The 21,731-nt window shown below is 42.3% G+C and overlaps 2 protein-coding genes across 6 annotated transcripts in view; one reads left to right on the top strand and one right to left on the bottom strand.

Annotated features, from left to right (window-relative positions):
• MAPRE2 (microtubule associated protein RP/EB family member 2) overlaps window positions 1-10,373 on the top strand; it is an 89,052-nt gene extending 78,679 nt beyond the window's left edge. For all 4 annotated transcript variants that reach the window (XM_040586172.1, XM_040586174.1, XM_040586173.1 and 1 more), the window contains 2 exons: window positions 1,479-1,637; window positions 7,405-10,373. In XM_040586172.1, the coding sequence (XP_040442106.1) occupies window positions 1,479-1,637; window positions 7,405-7,476 (231 nt within the window). In that variant the 3' untranslated portion in view covers window positions 7,477-10,373. The remainder of the gene's footprint in view (window positions 1-1,478; window positions 1,638-7,404) is intronic.
• Window positions 10,374-11,837: 1,464 nt separating this feature from the next.
• The window catches only part of LOC121084553 (ethanolaminephosphotransferase 1-like), a 57,383-nt gene continuing 47,489 nt past the window's right edge, over window positions 11,838-21,731 (bottom strand). The window contains exons 7-11 of one of the 2 annotated variants that reach the window (XR_005826775.1): window positions 21,617-21,665; window positions 19,221-19,401; window positions 15,207-15,389; window positions 13,746-14,012; window positions 11,838-12,978 (exon numbers count right to left, since the gene is read on the bottom strand). Coding sequence is in view for 1 of the 2 variants with exons in the window: in XM_040586170.1 (XP_040442104.1) it covers window positions 13,947-14,012; window positions 15,207-15,389; window positions 19,221-19,401; window positions 21,617-21,665 (479 nt within the window). In the remaining variant the exon portion in view is untranslated. Of the gene's footprint in view, window positions 14,013-15,206; window positions 15,390-19,220; window positions 19,402-21,616; window positions 21,666-21,731 lie in introns of both variants that reach the window. The other variant, XM_040586170.1, reaches the window with a different exon arrangement.

Consider the following 21,731-nt stretch of genomic DNA (forward strand, 5'->3'; position numbering starts at 1 on the left):
AGTTAATTTTAAGGTGACTGGTCATTGTATCAGTCATAGATTCAAACTGTCAAGGGAAGACTTGAGAGTCGCACTCAGGCAGCTGGTCAGAACTGGGTTAGTATGTGAATTAGATGCTCTGAGATCCTGCCCTGGTAACAGGTTAGTTCTGCTGTCTGACACCTCTGAGAGTGCAAACAAAGGTCAGAAAAAGGCATCACTAGCTCAGCAGTTATGGAAAAATGAACTGATAGGATTTAGAAGGCTGTCAAAGATTTGTTTCAACTCTGCTTGTACTTTTACTAGTGAAAGAAATAAATTACCTCGCAGTAGAACTGGCAACGCAGAACTTCCTATTAAATTGTATCAGTTCACTGAAATGTAGTCTGATGTGATTTAATTCATTTAACGTGTTTTATTTTTAAAAAAACATTTGTATAATTATGGCCTTAAAAATGTGGATGTTAATTTGGCTGTAATTTGGATGTGATTGGGGTCGGTGCATTAGCTTCGTTGATCATTATTTCTCTTGGTCATTACACTGCTGTCCTTTGAATTTGAGAGCCACTTACACATTATCCTGATTGTGTATACCCTGTTGGACAGTAGTTTATCTGTTATGCACCCACATAATTTCTTTTTTAGATATACATGGATATGCATATATATGTATGTATAAAAGTATATTGCAACATCTGTCATGATTTATATGAATTAATCATTAACAGCTACGTTGCCCATAAATGATTTGCATCAGTCCCAGTGGTGAAATTGAGACTGACAGTATAGCTTGAAGACTCCTGTGAACGAGTTTGCAAGGAGGATACTTGGCATGTGAGAGAATTTGTTGCTAGTAGCAGCACATCAGTCAGAGCAAAAGGTCCATGGTGCAGCCGGTCAGTCGGAGTGCCAAAACACAAGTCTGTAACAGTATGGTAAGTGGGGAGGCAGAAAAGGAGAGGTGAAAAAATGACACAACGGTACTCACATTTGCAACTAGAGGACCTTTTTATTTCCTAACTAGACCACTTCCCTTTGTGAGCCTTTCTGCTAGATCTACTTATTTTTAGGCAAAGAGATACTTCAGGTTTCCCAACAACTACACATTAACCCAGGCAAAATAATGCAAGTACTGAGCTGAAAGTTTTATTATTTACCATTACGTGACACTTCTGGCAGCTTTGCTAGGAGACAAGTCTTAAGCAGCCCTTAGTCCTGAACTGCTGCTTTGGGTTTCAGTATAAAAGAGCACTGAGAAAATTGACCTTTAAGGATCAAGGTTAAGATGCATCCAAGAGGCGTAATCGTGGAGCTTGATTACTGTTCTCTGTTGTGTAAGGTTCAATCTAGCACTTCAGGGGAAAAAAAAAGTAGACTTCATTTTAAGCTACAGAATTGAATATATATTTAAGATTGTTCAGCTTGCATAACTTTAGACTGAGTTGTTTTGTCTGTAGTGCACCTCACAGTTGATGCATCATGTGTTGGTTTATATGCAGGTACATTCATTAAAACTTGCACTTGAAGGTGTGGAGAAGGAAAGGGATTTCTACTTTGGCAAATTAAGGGAGATTGAACTTCTCTGCCAAGAACACGGGGGAGAGAATAATGACCTTGTCAATCGGCTAATGGAAGTCCTTTATGCTTCAGAAGAACATGTAAGTTCAAGCTTAATGTCTTTTATTTAGGCAAAAAAGCGCTTAATTTTATACAAATTTATTGGCACAGTATTGGGTCATGTCCTATATTTAGGTCAGCAGAACTGTAGCAGCTAGAATCCCCATGCTTCATCCCCCCCCCCCCAAGGAAGTTTGCATTTGCAAACAACAGACTTTGCAGCTTGGGGAAGGGATTCAGGATGCTAGCTGGTTGGGGGGTTTTGCTGCTTTGCTGTAGGTTTTGTATTCTAGGTTTGCTGAAGTTGATCTGAAAGGGGAGGGGGGGTTATGTCACAATTTTAAATTGAATTCATATGTTTCTGAGCCTTAGCTTTGTGTTTTCATCTTCCACCTTTCTGCATAAAGTCTTTCACTCATGTTCTTTAACGTGTTGAAGATCACAGAAATTCTGACAGAGGTGCTGCTGTTCAGTGTCTACAGCTGCAAACCTTCTCTAGTCCATGTGGAAGTGCTGTGATGCATATGGTGGAGGTTGCCAAACACGTAATTATATCTGCAGAGATAACGCTCTCTAGCATTTTTTTATCCTGTTGTTATAAGCAAAATTCTTCCTTGTGCAAACCCAATAATCCTCTATTACCAAAATTTCAGAAATGTATTGTCTGCAAGATTAGGCAAGAATCTCATTGCATCTTAGACTTAGCACTGTAGACACTGAACAAAGCAAGAAGCTGCAAAGGGCGCTGGTTAAATTCCTCAGATACATTCAGGGATAATAATTCGGTGGAGATTTTGCTGAACTACTCCCATTCATGTTAACTAAATCCCTGTATGCATTGTACTGACGATTGACCCTTCGGTGCACAATGGCTTTGGCTCCGGAGTGTATAAGCATCAACTTAATCTCTCAGCAGTACTGTGGTGCTGTAGGCTGTCTTACATCTGTTCCCAGAAAACTGTTGCAGCGGTAATCAGCTGACTTAAATATTAAGTCAAAAGTAGTGCTGAAGAAACTACTGACTGAAATGCTTTTCTAGAAAAGACCAGTAGAGCGTAAATGAAAGTTGAGTGCAAGAGGGACATGAGCTTGCTGCTGACAGGAGCCACTGCTCAGGTGAGAAGCAGCAGGGGAAAGAGGATTTGTTGAAAGGTGTGGGACAAGTGCTAGAGAGGAAGAGGAGGAGGAAACCATTATTTTTACAGGAATAAACAATAAGACAAATTTGCCAGGCATGTGATAACAGGCTAGAAGAGTTACATACATATAGCGGTCAGAGAAAATGTCTTCTGGATTCAAGAACAGTGATTTATTTATAAAGCAAAGCCAGAAAAATCCCTCTTCTCCCCATGCCCCTACCACATCTGTCTGTCTGCGTTGGCTTAAATAGCAATTGATTCTGTGCCAAAGAATGCATTTATTGCTTTTCTTCCTGCAGTTTTCCTTACAGGCAGAACACATTACAAAATGTTCTACTTCAGTCCACATCCCAGTGTTTTATCTCCTTCCTCCCTCCAAATCTTTCTCTGTTGAAAGCATCGTCTGCGCCTGCGCATGAGCTACATACGGTGACTGTGCCTTTATCTAAAACGTGCTTGCAGTTGGAGGCCGGGTATGTCACTTGAGCAGGGGAGCACTGCTCCCCTGGAGGAGAACACAGAGGCCACCTCCCACACAATTTTTTTGTACCTTGTAGTGGGAGACCTGATCTCTCTGTCTTCTGGGGTGCATTCCTCCTCAGCCAAGCAGATGGACTGCGATTTGCTGAGGAAAGACCCCGGTGCATTAGCACTAAACCAAAGACTGGTTCCCTTGCTGATGCAAGTCTTGCCTACTTTTTGTTTTCAGACCTTGCTGTCTCATTGCCCTGCTTTGACCTTCGGTTCTGGTTTTTTTCTCTCTCTGTAACTAATTTGTCCCAAATTAAATTCTGTGTCTTGCAGCATTTTGCAGGTTAATTCCTCAGTCACAGCAGTTTGGCTTTCCCAATCCCCAGATGGGAAATAGCCCCAATTCCCAAACCACAGGCAGTTCCAGCATTCCTGGTTTCTTGCTAATGAGTTCATCATAAATCCAGCTTAGAATTTTTATAAAATCTCTGTTTCAGAGTGTCTCGAGTATACAGAGGGAAAGGGGGTGGGGTGGGAAGGATTACACTAGTTTTCAGTGTTTGTGACACATGTATAAATTACATTGTGGCCATGAGGCTTTCCTTCAGGAACGGGATGCTAAGGAATGCAGCTCACACGTACCATGCAAGGGATCCCTGACCAAAGCCTTATGCTTGAATATTGTGACTGACTTAAATTTGTTTTCAGTTTGTACTTCCAATAACTGCTTGATAGCAATCTTGAACTCTTCCTTCCTAGCTGTAACTTGACAGGCGTCTACTGTATTTGACATTACACAGCGATCGTGTCCTGGTTTTTGTACCAAGGGAGACTCATTCCTTTATACTTAATTTTTTGTTAATTTAATCTCTCTAGAAGAAAAAATATGGAAAAAAAATCTGGACAGCAGTTGAAGTGGTTGCATCTCCCAGTACCTCATAGGTCCCTTGTGAGCATTGTAGGTTGTCAGGTGAATTCTGTGTAGAATGGTTCAGAATGTGAGTATAGAATTTAGTCCTTATAAAAAGCATTCTCTAGAGGTTTGATTATTGTAGTATTGCATTGAAGAGATTTTTATCAGGTTTGTGTCACGGGTGGAGGGAATTCTGAGTCATAGTTAGTTTCAGCCATGACACTTCATAAATTTCTCTTTTGTTTAATTCACTGAAGGGTAAATCTTTAAGACTGAATTTTTTTTATTACTTTCTTGAGGGTCTTAATTTTTGGTGAGTTTTTGAGTCTTACAGCACAAACATAAGTTCATTGGGTTCCTTGTCTTTAGAGGCTCCCTTTCCCCAGTTACAGTTCTGTTTTAAACCTTATCATTATCTCTCTGTTTATACAAGAGGGATATCTGCTAGTGTAATTTAATGTTTCGCTGATCAGTCTGTAATCCATTGTAACTTCTAATTACAAATTGCTCATTTGTAATTCTCCTACTTCCATCAAAAATATCAAAGTTGACAGAGGACGGTGTCAAAAAAGGATGCGTTTGGGTGGTGCAGAAATGTGGCCTCTACCACCTGTGTTATGACTGCTGTAGGCAGTATTGAGACCTTGGAGGGTACGTAGAGCATCTGATTGTGTGGTGTTACAGAAGGAGAGCTTCAGACTGAAGAGGCTGTATGTCTAGTTATGAAACCCAGAGCCACGTAGGTCTTGGCATAAAACAAAAATGTAGGAAAGCTTTTGCTCTCCTACATAGGCTGTTCTGGTTCATTTCATGGAAAAGTTGGATGCATGGCTGATGTTTGAGCTATCAGCTGCTCAGCTCAAGTTTCCAAAGCAATTGCTCAAAATGTAGTTGCCTTAGTATTTTTCTGCTGTGGCAGCTACCACATCTGCTGCTGCTTTTGGAAAAGCCCTCCCCCTTCTCCGCCCCAGCAGCTGGTTTCTGAAAAGTTTAGCTCTTCAGTCTACAGGCACACCTGAATAGTTTGAGACAGATGGATCGAAGAGTCAGGAGAGCACCTCTCATCATGTGAAACAGAGATGACCATGGTTATGTGATCCAAGCCAGAAATAAATGCTCTAAATAGATCTTCCACTATTTTCCTTATTAGGGGATGCTATTCAAGGAGATTCCACAGTCCCAAGGTAATTAGGCATGGTGACTCTTGTCTTTCCTATTCCATGTATTTGTACAAGCTGTATATACTGAGTAGCAAGTGTCCAAGTCTCAGAGCAACTTCTAAGGTAGTCACGTAAGACGTACAGTTTCCATCAAGGGTAAGCCTGGCAAGAGAGGAACCACCACTCCTCTTCAGAGCTTTAGAGTAGGTTCCCAAGCCACTCCCTGTGGTTAGAGGCTCTTCCTATTACATGCATGAAAAGATAGCATGTATGTGACCTTCAAATTCTGCATGGGTGGGCATTCTAACAGGGGTATCTCATAAACTCTGCATACACAGAGCCTATGGAACAGGTGCATTGCAGAGCAGGTCACCTCAAACACTTAAGGAGGGTCAGGATAGATGGGGTTAAGGGAGCACAGCTCACTGCGGCTGAACAAGCTTCAGTTTTCTCACTCTGTAAGGCAGGGTCATGTTCTCACAGCTGTCAGCTTCTCTCTGTGAAACTCCTGCTCTCTGCAAGTCTTGCACCCTTGCAGCCCATTACAGAAGTTGTGATTTCTAGATGCTAACAAAAAGCTGTTTTGACACGATGCACCTACTGTACGTAACAAGGGCATCATTCCCCCCAAGGGGCCATAGGTGCTCAACTACAGTTGTCCTGACTGCCATGTGTGGCTTCTACCTTGAAAATAGCACCCAAGTGATAATAAGCTTGCTTTCAATTGAAATTTGGCTGTTTCTGTATGTGGTAAACAACTGAATATTTCCTTTGTATCAGCAAATGTTAGGAACCTTATTCTCCTGTTCTTGCCCTTTAGAAATATGAGTTATTTTCCTGCCAGAAGGGAATTTTCTTGTTGCATAAGCTGCTCTGCACTACTCTGGAAAAACTCAGATTACAGTCTCCCTTTTTTAAAAAATTTTTGCCTCAAATTTGAAAACTTAGCAGTATCAATTTGTTGAAATTTGTTGTTCAAGCTGCTTGCTTCTGACAAAAATTGCTGGGAGCCAGGGGAGTTCTGCAGAGGTACCGTATCAGGGTGCTGCATTTTGAATGGCAGCCCAGTATCTTGGAAAAGTGTTCTCCTTTGGAGCTTCCTGCAGCGGAGCACCCGTAACGCAGGGCAGAGGGTACACGTGGGGGAATCTTTTCGGTGAACCATGCTCCAGAATGATGGAAGCCACTTGAGAGGACAGCTGTAAATGCAGCTGCACTTACTGTGGGAATCCAGAATGCTCTAAGACTCAGCCAGACTTTTTTGAGGTCTGATAACATCCAGATCAACTCAAGGGACCAGGTCTGTTGTCTCTGAATTGGAAGTTGTTTGAAACTGTTATTGCTTGCAGTGAGGACCCACCGTTCCCTTCCATCAGGGATTCTTCTCCCAGTGGGAAGGTACATTCAGAGAGACAGCTCTGGAAAATACTGTGCATGGGAACTGTTTACAGAAGGGAACTGTTTAGTAGCGATTAGCGCTTTTAACATTAGCTCTATAAATGAGCAAATACCGGACTCGATTCTTTTCAAAGAAAATGTGTTTGCAAGTCTTTGGTTGCATTTTCTGGATACAGCTAAAAATCACTGTTTTGGTAAACTTTGAACTCTGATCTATGTTAGCATGAGTATATTATTTTGGGAAAGTATGATGTCTGAGCTCAGAAAGGAGGCTGAGTTTAATTTTTAAAGCAGGTGATAGCAGAAGTGTCTTGTCCATTTAGTGATACAAACCTAGAGTGAAGATTGTGTGAAAACTACAGCAGACAGGCTCAGAAATTCTTGGACAAACTGAAAATGGGAGGGCATCGGGATGTTATGATACAGCATCTCACTGTCTAGCTATTCAAAATGTTCACTCACCAGAACAGTTAATACTCGGTGATGCTGAAAACTGACACTTTTTCTGGGGAAGTACCAGTACTGCATGTGCATTGATTAAAAGCAAAGTAAATGCAGTTTATTGTAATATTGCAAGATGCTGCTTTTCTCAGGTAACAGCTCATTTCGTATTGATGCGCATGAAAATTAGACGTTAAGCTTTAGGTTGTGGTGAGTACCACAGGGCAAGATTCTATTAGGAATGCTTCCTGCTGAAGAACGTTTTGGGGTCTTTTTCTCCCTGCAGGAGAGCCACACAGAAGAGCATGAAGGTGAGGAGCAAGTCCATGAACAGCCCCAGCAGCAGGAGGAGTACTGACTCACCCAGCGTCTCTGACAATTTTCATTTTGTGTGAGAACTTTCTTCTGGAGAATGGAACATGTGCGGCCTCAAACTTGAAATCAGTTCACTCCCAGTCTGCCATTAACATTTATGTACCATAGTGAGTGCCAGCCAACCACTGCATTCTGTACCCATACTTTGCCAAGATGCATTTGCAGACGTCTTCTTTCAGTGTATCTTCCCAAGAGGTTGTAGGGCTACATCACCTACTGTACATCACTGCAACTTCACCACTTGGCTGCTTGAGATTTGTTCTGCTCTTTAAAAAAATATATATATTTATTTTTTTCTTTTTCGTCTTAAGTATGATACACTTGTAACTTGTTCTAACATATTTATATTGGCATTTTGTGTGGCAAGAAGTACCGTACCACTAGCTGTGTCTCTCACTTTGTGGTGCTTTCGCGTTTTCTAGTACATCTGCCGTGGGGCATAAATTCGGTCAAACAATTGGAATAAAGGGATATAGTGGAAGTCATACTCAAGCCATAATGATGAGGTGTGTTGTGGAGGAAAATGTTCATGTTGCTCATGTTTATTCCTTTCCTGCCTTCACAGAATGGAAGGCAGAGCATCTGTTTCCTAGGAGAGATTTTAAATCCCTGTGTTAGAAAGCTTGTTAGAAAGCTGCATGGTATGTTTTTTGGCTTATTTCTGGAGGAACAGACATCCACTTAAGTTTCTTGACAACCCTCCCAGTTTCCTGACTAGTCAATAGACATTTCCCAGCTTTTCTTTCTTCCTGAGGAATCCAGTCCCAGCCTCCAGCTGCAGGTCTGCCTCCGCAGAGCTCAGTATTGACGGAGGAGAGAGATCTCCTTGGTGCAAGCGTAGCTGCAGGACAAGATCTCTGCTGTCATACTTGGCTTCCCACCCCTCAGAAGACAGCAAAGTAGGCCAGCCATTTCTTTTTGTTATCCTTCCCCTCTGCTGCCCCAGCCCAGCCAAGTATGGAAGACAGAAATTTCCTCACTAGTGCAAGGCATGGGGAAAAACCAACAACAGCACTAGCCGTGAGCCCCCCTGAGCTCCCTTTAAGTGGGTGGTGGACACCTCACAGGCGTTGAGGCCGCTTCCAAAGCGTGGAGAGGCAGTGAGTAGTCCTTCTGGAGACGGAGCACACATCAGAGGGGAACCAGATGACTGAGGGGCACAGAGCCGGTTCTGCGCTTGGCTGACCTTCCTCTAGCGAGGCTGGCACGGTGCAGAGCCACGTCTGCCCTGGAGCTGTCTGCAGGGAGAGTGTTCCCTTCCAGTGCAGTCCCACCACACCCTGTTCTAAATGATGGTATTTTATAAACAGAGGTATCTTGAAGTATAGAAAGCATTCCTTATTTTTCTCATAAAACTGCGTGTTGTAGTCTCTCTGAGTACTTAATGCTCGGTCTTCTTGGTCTCTCACTTGATTTTCTTAATTCTGGATTGTTATGCTGATTTAGGAGGTACATGGTAGTCCCATCCCACTTGGCAGTCACTGAAAAACTCCAAAGCCTGTTGAACAGCTAAATCATCTTAGACCTTCATAGGCTCCTAAAGCATAAGCTCCCAGCTTACGCTTCTATAGAAAGATTTTTCAATTAATCAACCCCCTGGCACACACACATACGCAGTTTTCTGTCCCTAATCAATCTTTTGCAGCTAAGTGGCTCTTAGTTAAACATGAGAACCCTGCTGTTGTGTTGCACCACAGATGATATATAAAATACTGTTAAGCATTAGAACAGGTATTTTCAGTTCCTTGATCCTCCCCCTGCCCCAGAAAGTTTCTGGACCCTGTGGGCTGAATGTTTCCCATCCCTGGCTCCAACACTGACCTCGCATCCTTCCCAGTGATGAAGTCAAAGTGCTGGGACCTGCAGGCCAGCGCTTTCCTTTCCCATTTCAATTGGTTACGAATAAGGCCTGGTTTATAAAAATGTGCATATTCAAAAATAAGTATTTTCAAGAGTCACCACAAATGGGGGAATTGTCATTTTTGTTGTATTTGTGTTTATTAGAACATATGTACTTATTACAATTGTCATTGTAATAAACGGTAGTTCTTCATAATACTGTTGAAGAGCAGTTACTGATTTTTTTTCCAGACTCCAGAATGTCCTTTAACCTGTATGAGATTTCTGACTGGGGCAAGGAGTTTGGGATCAGGCTATAAACTTAATTTCGTCAGCACCAGTCTTTGCTTACTGCCGTTCATCCTTCTGCCAATACTTGAGCAGACGCATGGAGAGCACTTCAAGAGAAAATGTTTTTCTAAGGGTGCAAATGGTTGGGGTTGCTGAGCTCCCTGGAGTGTTCATAGCCAGACTGTTGTGCGCCTCTTCATTTTTCTCTTTGAAGCACATATAATAATAAACAATAAAAAAAGCTGAACTTCATTTCCTGAAAATTCCTTATATCCTATTTCTGGTCTGAGGACTGTAGCCCTCTCACTGTTTGCATCAAGGGGGGAGTGACTGATGTAGGGAGCCGGGGCAGTGAAGTACCTTGTGGGCACTAGAAATTTGGCTGTGCTGAGGGGAGAGTGATGCTCTGAAAGGGGAAAGAGTTGTCCTTCTCCCCCCACCCCCTTTGAGTAACCCATTCTTCTGTTATGGTTTTAATATGCATTTGTAATTACCTTTACTAAATAGCACACCATAAAGCTTTGGTTATATATTAAATGTAAACTGAAAGGAATGTAAACATATGTATTGTTAATTATAAATAGATAAGTAATGGCATAATAGATACAAAGAAGTCTTATTCCAGATGTATTGGTCATTTTACGTTATCCACAAATTGTCGCATGGTAGAGTAGATTTTTGTCTGAATATGTGAATAACTTGACTTGCGTTTATCTTTTTACATATTTAATAAAAAAATATATGTTAAAATCTGTCTAGCTCTAAAGACTATTCAAAACATTCTAAAATATTACTTTTCTGGTTTAAATATGTAATTTTGTTTCATTAGTGACTACATATGGGAGGAGGAAGAAAAAAGCAGTTGCTTTAAAAAAAAACAGTTCACTTATTCTCTGTGTAGGTATTGTTTCCCCAAGAGCTCAGCAGCTGGATCCTCTTCTACAAATCAAAAAAGAAAATGCACGTATGTATGTGTATGTAAACAGAACATCCTTCTTTATGGTAAATGCTTTTCAGTTTCAGAGTACTAAATCTCTTGTTGCATCTCAGTTTTGATACAGCAAAAGCAAAGCTTGCAGCAGCCGGGACGCAAAGAAAGTGCTGTATAGCAAGGGCACTGAAGCTCCCAGTGGACTTCTCTTGCAATGGCCAAGTATTAAGGGATAAATCTTCAGTGCAGTACCTAAAAGCCACCCGCATTTTAGATTAAAATATTAGGGTTTTGGAAGAAAAGGGGAAAACTTCATTGTAATTCTCACATCTCTGATCTTTTGCAGCACAAGCAATGTTGCTGCAGTGGTTGCTGCTAAATCTCCAGGAGACTAAGCCTTGGGTCAGGACCTCTTTCTGCCATGTGTTGAAGTTGCCTGGTTGTATGCCACCACTGAGAGGTCAGCCTGGGCCCCCCTGCTGCCTTCAGGCATTCCTGGGGCTGGGGCCAAACCACTGCCCAGCCCCACTAAGGGAAGGTTTCTGGTAGAGGTGGGCAGGATGACCAGGGACCAGAGGAGCCCACTTCCAGCCCAGGCACTCAAACCTGGGAGAACAGCACTAGTTTAGATGCTTGTCATAAGACTGGGGGGAGGCATGTCTTTGGGCTAGTGTGAATGCTCAACAGCATAAAAATTATGTTATATATATATTTTCTAGTTCAAATAGTTGAAAACTTTCTGCCACAATGTTGTGACCAAAAAAAACTGTTAGACTGTTAGGTCATCTACATACTGTTACCTGACTTTGTGCGATAAATCTGACCATACAGCCTTATGAAGAAAGCATCTTTATTCCCGTTCATTGAACCAGTTGCCATCTATGATGACTAACAATTCAATATATACACTGTGCAATACACGATCTGTTTTTATACTTGTCTTTAGAGAGATTGTAGTGAGAAGCTGCTTCAAAAAGGAAAAAGAAAGTTACTTGCCATGTCTTCATATAGAATGTGAAAGAGCTGGCCGGAGCTTCAGTTTCCTTTAACAGTGATACCGTAATTCTCTTTAGAAAGGTACAAGTGCAGGCAGGTTGTGGCAGCTCAAGTTTTATAATTTCATTTAATGAAATATTTCAAAATACTCCATTACAGTGCACCAAATTGTGCCGCTTCTGTGACCCTTATTTCCAACTGTTTCATAAATAAGTGCAAGACAGAGGGAAAAGGGAAGCCTGTCCACAGAGTTCCTCCAGTACAACCACATTCAATCCAGAGGTATTTTTAATTTATTATTCTCTTCTTGTTTGGACTTCCTCTAAATACTTTTCATGGATGGGTTAAATATAAACTGAAATACGTGGGACTTTTGCGGCAGCGTACCTGGTCTCAGATGTAGTATTTAACTTCATCAGTGAGATTGCTGTGTGCATGCCTACATCAAACTAGTCGTTCCCCTTCAAACACAGTCAGAACAGGCTTTTTAGCAACCCTTATTAAAAAAACAGCTGTCAGCCTTACTCGATGAGAGTCCTCAGGCAGTTAGGGAGTGCCTCTGTGGAGACCCAAGGCTCCCTGGGCTCAGGCAGGGCAGGGGCACGCTCCACCGCACCAGTGGGGAGGGAAGGCTGGAAGAGCCTCTGGTTCCAGCTGCTGCCCTGGACCGGTGCTGGAGGGCGCGTGAGCCTCCCTTCCCTGCAGGGCTCTTGGCAAAATCTCCAAACCAGCATTAACAGGGGTGACCTTGTGTCCTCTGCCTAACCTGAACCTTCAGCTGCTTGAACTGTGCCTGTAGCATGGTGTTCATCTGTGGGGTGGGACCCTCAACATGCTCATTTGGTAGGTGGAATGTGCGTACTTTCCAACCATAAGCAACTTTACAAGCCAGCGTGGCTTTTCTGCTTTGCGAAGAGGGGAAGCTGATGTGCAGGCTTGTCCCTTGGTACTCGTGGCAAGAGCTGCCAGGGGAAATCAGCCCTACGGACGCTGTGGTAGGCCAACTACTGTAGCGGGTGGTACAAACTTAAACTGAAGCTATTCACAAAGATATGACTAGTCAGTTCTCAGCTGGAAATATTAATAGGAGCTACTAATGTAAGGGTATGTTAACCAGGGGAAAAATGATCAGGCTAGCGACAAGGCCAGAGAAATGGTTTAAGAACTGAAGAAAGTGAACTTAAGGCTCAGCAGCCCAACTACGCTTCTGCCCTGCTTCTGGCAAGCAAGATATAACTACTTAATAAACACGGCAGTCCATCAATCACATCTCTCTGTGCAAGAAATGTAATCTAATGCTTACCTTGGGGAAAGCGGACAGATTGTTTCATTAGCGCTTCAAGGCCACAAAGTCCCTCTGGCTAAGGCAGCATATGAAAAGAGATGAAACTCAAATTCTTACTCCTTCCTCCAAAGCACACACAAAACCTACATATAGATGAAGTGAGCAGTTTACATCTGCATGCAAATGTGTAATGTTTAAAAAAAGCTCTTCTTGTCTGTCTGGTTTTTTTGTCATTATCTAAAACCACAAGAATTTGTTTTGAGCACACAGGCAAATAATGATTTGCTTAGCATTTTGCACTCAGGTGATGTTTGACTAGTTTTGCAGTGAAATATGAGAATCTTCAAAGGTTTGTTGGCTAAATTTACTCTCAGCTGGTTACCTTTGTAGGATATATTGCTTGTTGCTACTGAAATATCAACAGTGCGCTTATTACTGCCTAGAAAATAAGTCTAAAGGCCAGTTGCTGCTGTACAGAGCCTGCATTTCTGACAGATACAGGTCAGCCTAGACTCATCTTAATGCTGGGGGGAAAAAAATCATGTTTCAAAAACACTTAACTGTATCGATAGCTTTCTGAGCTCTTTCTCTTCACACAATCATTTGAGGGGAGGAAAAGACTGAATAGGCATAAGCCCTTCAGGAGGCTGTATGGAAGAAATGAGTTGTGAGAAAATAAATAAGGAAAATGAACCAGGCAGTGCTGACTGAGTGGGAAGGACATACAGGGAGGGCTTGTATTGCTGGGTTCCCACTGGTGACTAGGCTGGGCAAAACCAGCGCTGGTTATAAACCACCAAGGATCTCATGTAACCCAGCATGGGTTTATCCAGGACTTTGGACACAGTGGCAAGGAGGAGGAAGACAACATGGCATTAGTGAAGAGAATACATATTAGCAGCAGAACAACCTGGTAAACGCTTCTCTGCTGGACAGGAATCTTCCTCTGAGATGAAGCATCTTGCTGCATAGCTCATTGTTGCAGTGGTTCAGATATCTGGATTATTCTATTCTTTGGTTATTTTAATCAGATTAATTCCAACTATTTATCACATCAGAAGAGCTGTGAATCTCCACGTCAAGTGTTACAGTCTGATCATAGCACAGGTGTTCACTCGTGGACACGTTTCTTCAAGGAAAAGATGTAAATGTTCAAGTGCTCACTCAGCTGCCTCCCCTAAAGAGAAATCGTGGAGATTAACAACCAGGTTTGTACGTGCTTCACAATTCACTGTAGCTTTTCTGCCGGTCAGAGAAGGGAGGACCCAACCACAGTCTTGGTGTACTTGGGAACCTGCAAGTACATAGGAACCTACAAGTATTCAAGCAAGAGCACTGTGGTCATTCCATTCCTCTTGTGGCACACTGATGGGAAGTTAAATCACTACAGACCAGACTCACAGATGACATAAACTGTGACTGACCTGGGCCCCCTTGGTCAATAGTGACTTTTGAGCAGGTCTGACCTTCACCAACCAGCCTATATTGATACTGGGGTAAAATCTACTATGATGCCAATGTCTGCTGGCAAAAGGCTTCTTTCAAAGGAAAATGGTTACATCCCAGTGCTGTACCTTAAATAAAAGATGCTGACCAGCTCCCTGTGAAATGAGATCTTTGCCATGCAAGGTGTTTTCTCTCAAAGCAAATCCCCATTAAGAAACTTTCCTAAGGACTGTTTGACAATAATCTTTAGAAAAAAGGGCATTAACTGAGGAAAAATGAATTTAAGCAGTAATTCATATGACAATAAATGACAAAACTGATATCTAACAGACACAAAAATGCACTGGTAAGACCGAAAGAACTGGAAAACCATTTGTGAGATGGTTTTCTTGAGAGCTCTCTGTTAGCTTGAGAGATGCTAACAGAGGGCCAAGAAAAGACTAGAATTTGGGACAGTTATTTTGCTTGCAGATTCAAAGCAAAGTTAACCTTATTTTATGAATTCTACTCATGTCACTTTGCATTTTACCTTGCTATTTGTTCAGTCTAGTAACCTCAGAAAGAAGAAAGGGAAAAGAAGGGGTGGGAACATTCATGCTATGTGGGCAGAACACTACATAAAACTAGTCCGTAAGTATTCTGATGGTGATGGTTTAAAGCCAAATCCAACTGGCTACATTGGAATAATTCAAGTCTCTGAAGTTGCTGCATGTGCAGAAAGGCACTGCCTGCTGTAAGCTGACTTTTTTACTTTAACCTTAGACTAAATAAAACAATTGGCAGAAAAAAGAAAAAAAATCATAACTGAACATGCAGACTCCTGGGCACTGCCCCAGCTACACAGTATAGAAACCATTCCCAGACCCCATCTTCCTCCCCACCCCAGTGCAGCTCTCCTGTGGCTGCTTTGGAAGTGCCCACTCACCACACAGACACCGTAGTGCACGTGGGCAGCCGTGACCAGCACGGTGAACATGGCGAGCACCGCTTCTTCCATCCAGCCCAGCAGCCCGGAGATGGCTGCACAGACCACCAGCGCCAGCGGGAAGAGGAACCAGTGGAAAAGCTCCGGCCGGGTGCTGCTCATCTGGCAGATGATCACTTTGCACTGTCGGAGCAAAAGGTGCGAGGTGAGAAGCGCTGGGTCAGCCCGGGAGTCTAGGCAAAAGTATGTCCATTTTCTCTGGGGGTTGCTTTTGATGAGGGGAGAACAAGGCTACCGTTCAAAATGGGGCTTGTTTCTGGTGAGAATACTGGTATAGATACACCTTTGTGCCTCGTTGTCTGTCAGTCTTAAAGGATTTATTACAAATAATTTAAAATAGCCACTTCTTTTCTGGATACAGTGTTTTAACACGCTTTGCTTTACAAACCGAAGCACATCTTCACAAAAAGGGACCCTGTTTGCCACCTCCTGCTTTCACATAGGCTTGTAAAGTTGCGATCCCAGATCAAACGTGCCGCCACTTAATCACCGGGAGAGTGTACTGGTACTGCAGTCACATAGCATGAGAGAAATATATTCTGGTTCATTGTTTAGAAGAGAGGGAAGGTAATATATGCCACTTTTAAATCCTGTTTTTCTTTTCTAGCACTCCTTCATGTGCTAGAATGCTAGCACACCATTTTTTTTCCTCCATCATGGCAGTGGACTCCCTGGAGATGTAGCTGGGGGCCCAGAGAAAGGGATCCCACTCAGAATGGCAGAAAAAAATGAATATATGGTGCATGGTTTGACTGAAAGCAATTAGCTTAATTTTAGTGAGTTCTTGAAATGTAATGAGATGAACTCAATTGACATTCTGATTTTTAAAACCAGCTAAGCACACCTGAGTGTTTTACCTGGTTTAGACTCCTTAAGAAATGTGTCTCTCGCACACCATGTCCTTCACAAAAAAAAAAGAAATTTAGGCACATCTGAAATATGTTATCAATTTAAGTTTTGCTCAAAATTTAAATGTGGTTAAAGATAGATTTTATGTGTCAAAACAGTAGAAGCATGAAAAAATCATTCCCTGTGCAGTGCTTGAAATCCTAGGAGTCTGACCACAGGGAAAAAAAATACTGTCTTTACTGTCTGTGCTATAGAAACTGAAGAATTAAAAAGTAAACCATGAAAAAATAATTAACATTCAATAATGCAAGAAGTAAGCATTTGTACTTAATGTAAATATTTTTGCTTACTATGCATTATCAGCATTGATTATGAATTTTTTGAATAACACTCTTTTTATGAGTCCTTTGGCAATTGTTCCAGAGGGTATCAGAAATTGCTAAAGCAATCTACATGCTATAGTTTTTCTGGCTGAATAATTGCACCTGTACATAGGTTGGATTTCACATTGTTTTAAACCACGATTACACCATGCTAAATATGGTACTCAATTTTTCATAAAGATCGCTTAGTAATATTTGGAGCCATTCACCTTCAGTATATCACAGCACTGCAAAATGAACTACGCTCTGCGCTTCTCCCTCAGTTCCTTATTCCCCCTGGTCCTGAACACTACAAGTGAGGTAAAAACGGCATGAGGAGATGGAAGCGCTGCAGTGTGGAGAGGCAGACTGGAAAGAAAAAGTAAGGCTGTAGGACTATGCTCTGTGCTTTTCCATGTGCCTCATCTACACCTTGCAGTGCTACCCTGGCCCCACTGAATTTAAGCCTCTAGCAGCTGTGGTTTTGCGCCCCTGGGGAGGTCCTCGGTGTCTTCTTTCTTACCATCTCTCCTGGGAGGTTCCTCATGAAGCATCTCCCGAGTCTGAGCTGCCCCTGCTTGTCAGCCGGCCACCAAGTCGGCCACGGATCTCCTGCTATGGTGCTGGCTGAAGGCCCCCTCCATGGCCTTACCCATGCCATCCCCTCCTCCTGGGCTCAGACACTGCCCCTGAGGGCTTCCCCAGCAGCAGCTGTGGTGGCTGTGCTCTGCGGTGACATGGTCAGACCTGGGTATTGCTGAGACTTGCCCTCTCAAAGCAAGGTCTGGGCTGCTCAGCAAGAGGGGTGGTCAACCCACAGGCAGTCCCGCTGCTGGCCATGGGGACTGGGAAAATAAGTCCTCCTCTCACAGATAAGCACATTTCCTTTTTGAGGCCTATTTTTCCTCAATTTAGCCAAAAATGCCAGAAATGGCCTGTCTTTCTGCTTGCTCGGTCACCTTCCCTACTCATCCTGACACTGCAGGCTACGAGGTTGGGTCTGAGACCAGGCATTTAGCTCAGGGGATCTGCTGGACAACGAAACACGTTGTCAAAGGCACGAGAAGTTCAGGACACTGGCAGGCAGAGGAACACGGGCTGCAGCTTGTGGTCTACAGAGCAGATAATGGAAACCCAGCGTGTCAGACCCTCACAGAGAAGGAAAGCACTGCCATGACAAGCCTTACTCTGATGCTGGAGGAGATGTGTTTAAGGGACCAGAGGAGGTGAAAGGAAATACAAGCTTGTTTTTAATTTTTAAAATGTTATAAATTCCAACTAACACCCATACATTTTTAATGTTTGCTTTTAAAATGTTAAAAATTTCAAGTAACTCATACATTTTTAATTCATGTGAGCCTCTAACACTGCGGTAGATGTTTTGGTAAAAGAAAAAACATGGCCTGAAGAATATGCATTCCACTCCATGTCTAACAAACAGCAGTCTACAAAGAAACTTCTGGTTTGCCTTACTATTTTCCTTCTGCAAGCATCCTGTCACAATTTCTCTGGGTTGGTTAAGATGTATGTGCAGAACCTGCCATCTGCCAAGCTCTGAAAGCACTTTCCCTACTGGTATGAAATACCTGTAGTTCTCGTTTTGGAATCTACAATGTTGTCATAAGAAAAAGGGGTAGATTGGGTAATGGAAAATGCATACAATAGAATTTACACAGCTGAAAATAACCTAACTTCCGTGAGATTAAGTCCTTAAGATGGAACTGTTTGATCTGTGACCCTGGGAAACGTACATTTATAGTATACATCTAACAAACTTCACAATTATAATTTCTTTTCCATTCCTGAATACAAATTTCTAGAGGGGTTATGTGTTCTCTTTTAAAATCCCACATTTTCAAAGCTCTCAAAAGGCACCTCAAGCCTTTGAGTTTTTAAATTGGATGTAGCGTTGCTCAGTGACACAATTTTAGATAGTGTTGGAGACTATTTTCCTAAAATTACACTAGTCACTACCCTTCGGACTGCTTTAGAATTAAATGGAGGAACGCCTTTTTGTTCAGCTGCAGCTCCCTTGCCTCTCTCCGGGCAAGAAGAGAGGCAAATGGCCTCACCCAGAGAAGAAAGCCCTGGGTTAACTGCAGTGTTCAGCGTTACCGTCTGTCTGCCAATGTTGTTACTTCACCGAGGTTTATGTTGCCTCACAGGCGTTAAAGGAGAGAAATGGGTCACAATGATGTGGTATAGGAGAAACTAATCTGTGGGCAGACAGCTATTGCAAGGCCCCTGCATCTCTTCACATCTTTCCCTAAAAATGCTGTCGGTGAAGGGAAAATGTGGAATCAGCTGAACTGCAGGATACATGTACCACACTAATAGGCACAACAGCTGGAAAAGGCTGCAACCCCCCTGCTCTTGCTGGTAAATCTGTACCTGCATTGAGCTTTCTTTTACTTAGACAAGTCCCTAGTTCTGCCTATATGTTGGGGAATATCTATTATATTTCTGGAAGTAAGGCCTCCCCAGGGTTTTCATAAACCCTCAGGGAAAAAAACAGAACCCTCATAAAAATGTTATGCCGTGGTGGAGTAGGTATTGCAGTATTGTAAGTGTCCCTAGTCCAGACAACTGCCATGGTGTGTGTTTATCAGCCAGAGCATAACACAGAGGTAGAAGAGCTGTGTGATACTGCTGAGCTTTAGCTACAGTTTCTGGGCCCTTCTGTTTATTCACATAAAAATAGAAAGCTATCTCTAAATAATACCGCCACCACAAACATACTTACAATAACGTTTGAGAAAGCAACCCCAACCATCCATAAAAACAGTCTTGGTTGCTTTGCTAATATGTTGCCTGGAGATAAAACCACCCAGACTGTGAGAAGAATGAACAGCAACAGAGGTGACACAAGAGGTAGGAGTCCTTCATACAAAGAATCGTTCTTCAGTGTTTTCTTTAAACGTGCTCTGTAAATAAATACAATGATTTTATAGAGTAAGGAAATTTATCTGTTCTATTTCCACACAGTAATTAGAAACTCTAGCCTAAACTCGGCCCAAGAACTCACCTTGCAACACAACTACCTGTGTAAATGTGCTAGATACCCAGACATTTTACAAGAAATTGTAAGATACCCAAGTAACATTCATTTCTGGGGTAAAATTATACTGGTTTATTCACATAGCTTCTGACCAGCTTCACCCACTCATCATTGCTTGACAATGGACCACACAAAAAAGTGAGCTGCAGTATTCTGTTGAAGTTGTCATCCAAAGGCACAGCATGCAGGCTTGCTGTGAATTCAAAATCTGTATATTTTTGGAGGATTAAACTTCTGACATGAGACATGAAATTACTTCAGTTAATACACCATGTTTTCAGTGGCAACTGAATCAAGCATATGGCTGGCAGGCATTGCTGTTGTTTAGGTCTAGAGGTGATGCTGCTAGACAATCCTGTACTGTTGCCAAAGTACAGCCTAAAGGGGAGGCTTTTTTTGCTAATTAAGAGTACAGGAAAATAAATAATGCATTGTGTTTTCTTGGATGTTGTAAGCTCCCTTTTAAAGATAGAACTTTTAACGGTAGTTAAATGACCATATTTTCTGTCAGCTAGGATAAAAGGTAACTGTAAGATCAACAGCTTTTGAATGTATCTTGCATCTTTCTCATTCAGGCAAAACTCAATGAGAGAGGTTATACAAGAAGCAGGAGGTTTAATTTACTAAAGTTCAGTACCATTATACCACTTCTTCATACCAATAGTTCAGAAGAGCAATTCTGTGCTTGAAGTGTACTGGGAAATGTCCTGTTTAAAATCTCTGAACATGTGTATTTATAGAAACAGCTACACAAAAATCCAATAAATATCTTTCTCATTCCAAAAAAGAATTTTCTTCTGATAAAATAACAACTGAGAACAGGCAGCAGGATGAAGAAAGAGAGGATGATTGGAAAACTCAAATTCCTCATGACCAAATAGCTTCTGTGTGCATCCCTCAAGCAAGCTTGACTGGATGTTTAAAATTACTGTGCTCTTCTGTTCAGAGGAATGATAAATGCACCGGAAGGCTTGAAAGAAGCTATGTCAAATGATGACTCAAAAAGTCACTAAACAAACAGAAAACATTAAACAGAAGTCCTGACATGAGAGAAAACAAAGCAAAACCTAAATGTTCACCAGGGTAAATGCTGTTACTGCCAGGGACTGACATGCCAAAGGGGCTGTCCTCCCCCTAGTCCTCCCTAAACCAGAGCCCCCTGCACCAGCGGTCCCCAGCCTGCTCCCACAGCTGCTCCCAGCACCCTGCCCCAACACCCAGCCTCTCTGCAGGTCCTCACCCTTTCCTGCCCCCCGCCTCCTGCCCCTCCGCTCCTCCTGCCCCAAAACTCGGGGCTATTCAGGCTTTTAGTTACTACACTGAGCACTGTGACATGAAAAGGATGCGTAGGAGCGATGTGTTATTGTCTTATAGTCTCTCCAAAATTTAAACGTTAATATTAACTTCCACTAATTCCTGAAGACAGTCAGCGACAGTCCATCCTCCAGGACACTTAGGGCCTGAGACCTGATGTGACAGTGAAATGGAGTGAAATGTGGAGTGAAATGAGCTAGCAAACACTAACGGAAAGCAGGCCAGCATTAATAAAAATAGGCCATCGGGGTATAAACTAGCCATGTATAAAATTCCTAGGTGCATCAAGCCAGCTCTTAGATGCAATCACAGCTTGCCACCTGTCTAGCTTTTATCTGATGGCAATTATCTGCAGACTCCACACAGAGGAGAATTTTACAGAAGGATCTGGGAGACAATGAAGTACATCATGGAGTGCAGAATGATCAGCTACAGAATTTTACCTAGCACAGGCAGAAGTTACAAATCACATTTGACTGCAAATAAAATGCAGTATTTTTAACTACATAGCTTCCATCAGTTTACTGTTTAGAACCAGTGTGAGACTGCCTGGAGAATGGGAAGTGAAAGGAAAAGCAGAGGAGTTACAAACATGGAAAAGAAACGGGTCAGATTCTGAAAATTGGCCAGAAAAACATTTTACTACATTATCAGGACAGCATCTGGCTGAAAGCTACTTCAATCATTACATTTATTGCTCAAGTGAGGAAACCATTCAAATACAAAAAATTAAAGGGGGAGGGGGAACAAACAAACAATTATCTTACCTGTGAATGTTGTATAGTGTTTGTGGAAATGAAAGAAATAAACTGAAACCTGGAAGAGAAAAAGGTTCATATATAATGATATACAGTCAGGTTCATTACTGATCTCAGAGCTTTC

Source organism: Falco naumanni, chromosome 3 (genome assembly GCF_017639655.2).
Source record: "Falco naumanni isolate bFalNau1 chromosome 3, bFalNau1.pat, whole genome shotgun sequence".
In the NCBI taxonomy this organism is placed as follows: domain Eukaryota; kingdom Metazoa; phylum Chordata; class Aves; order Falconiformes; family Falconidae; genus Falco; species Falco naumanni.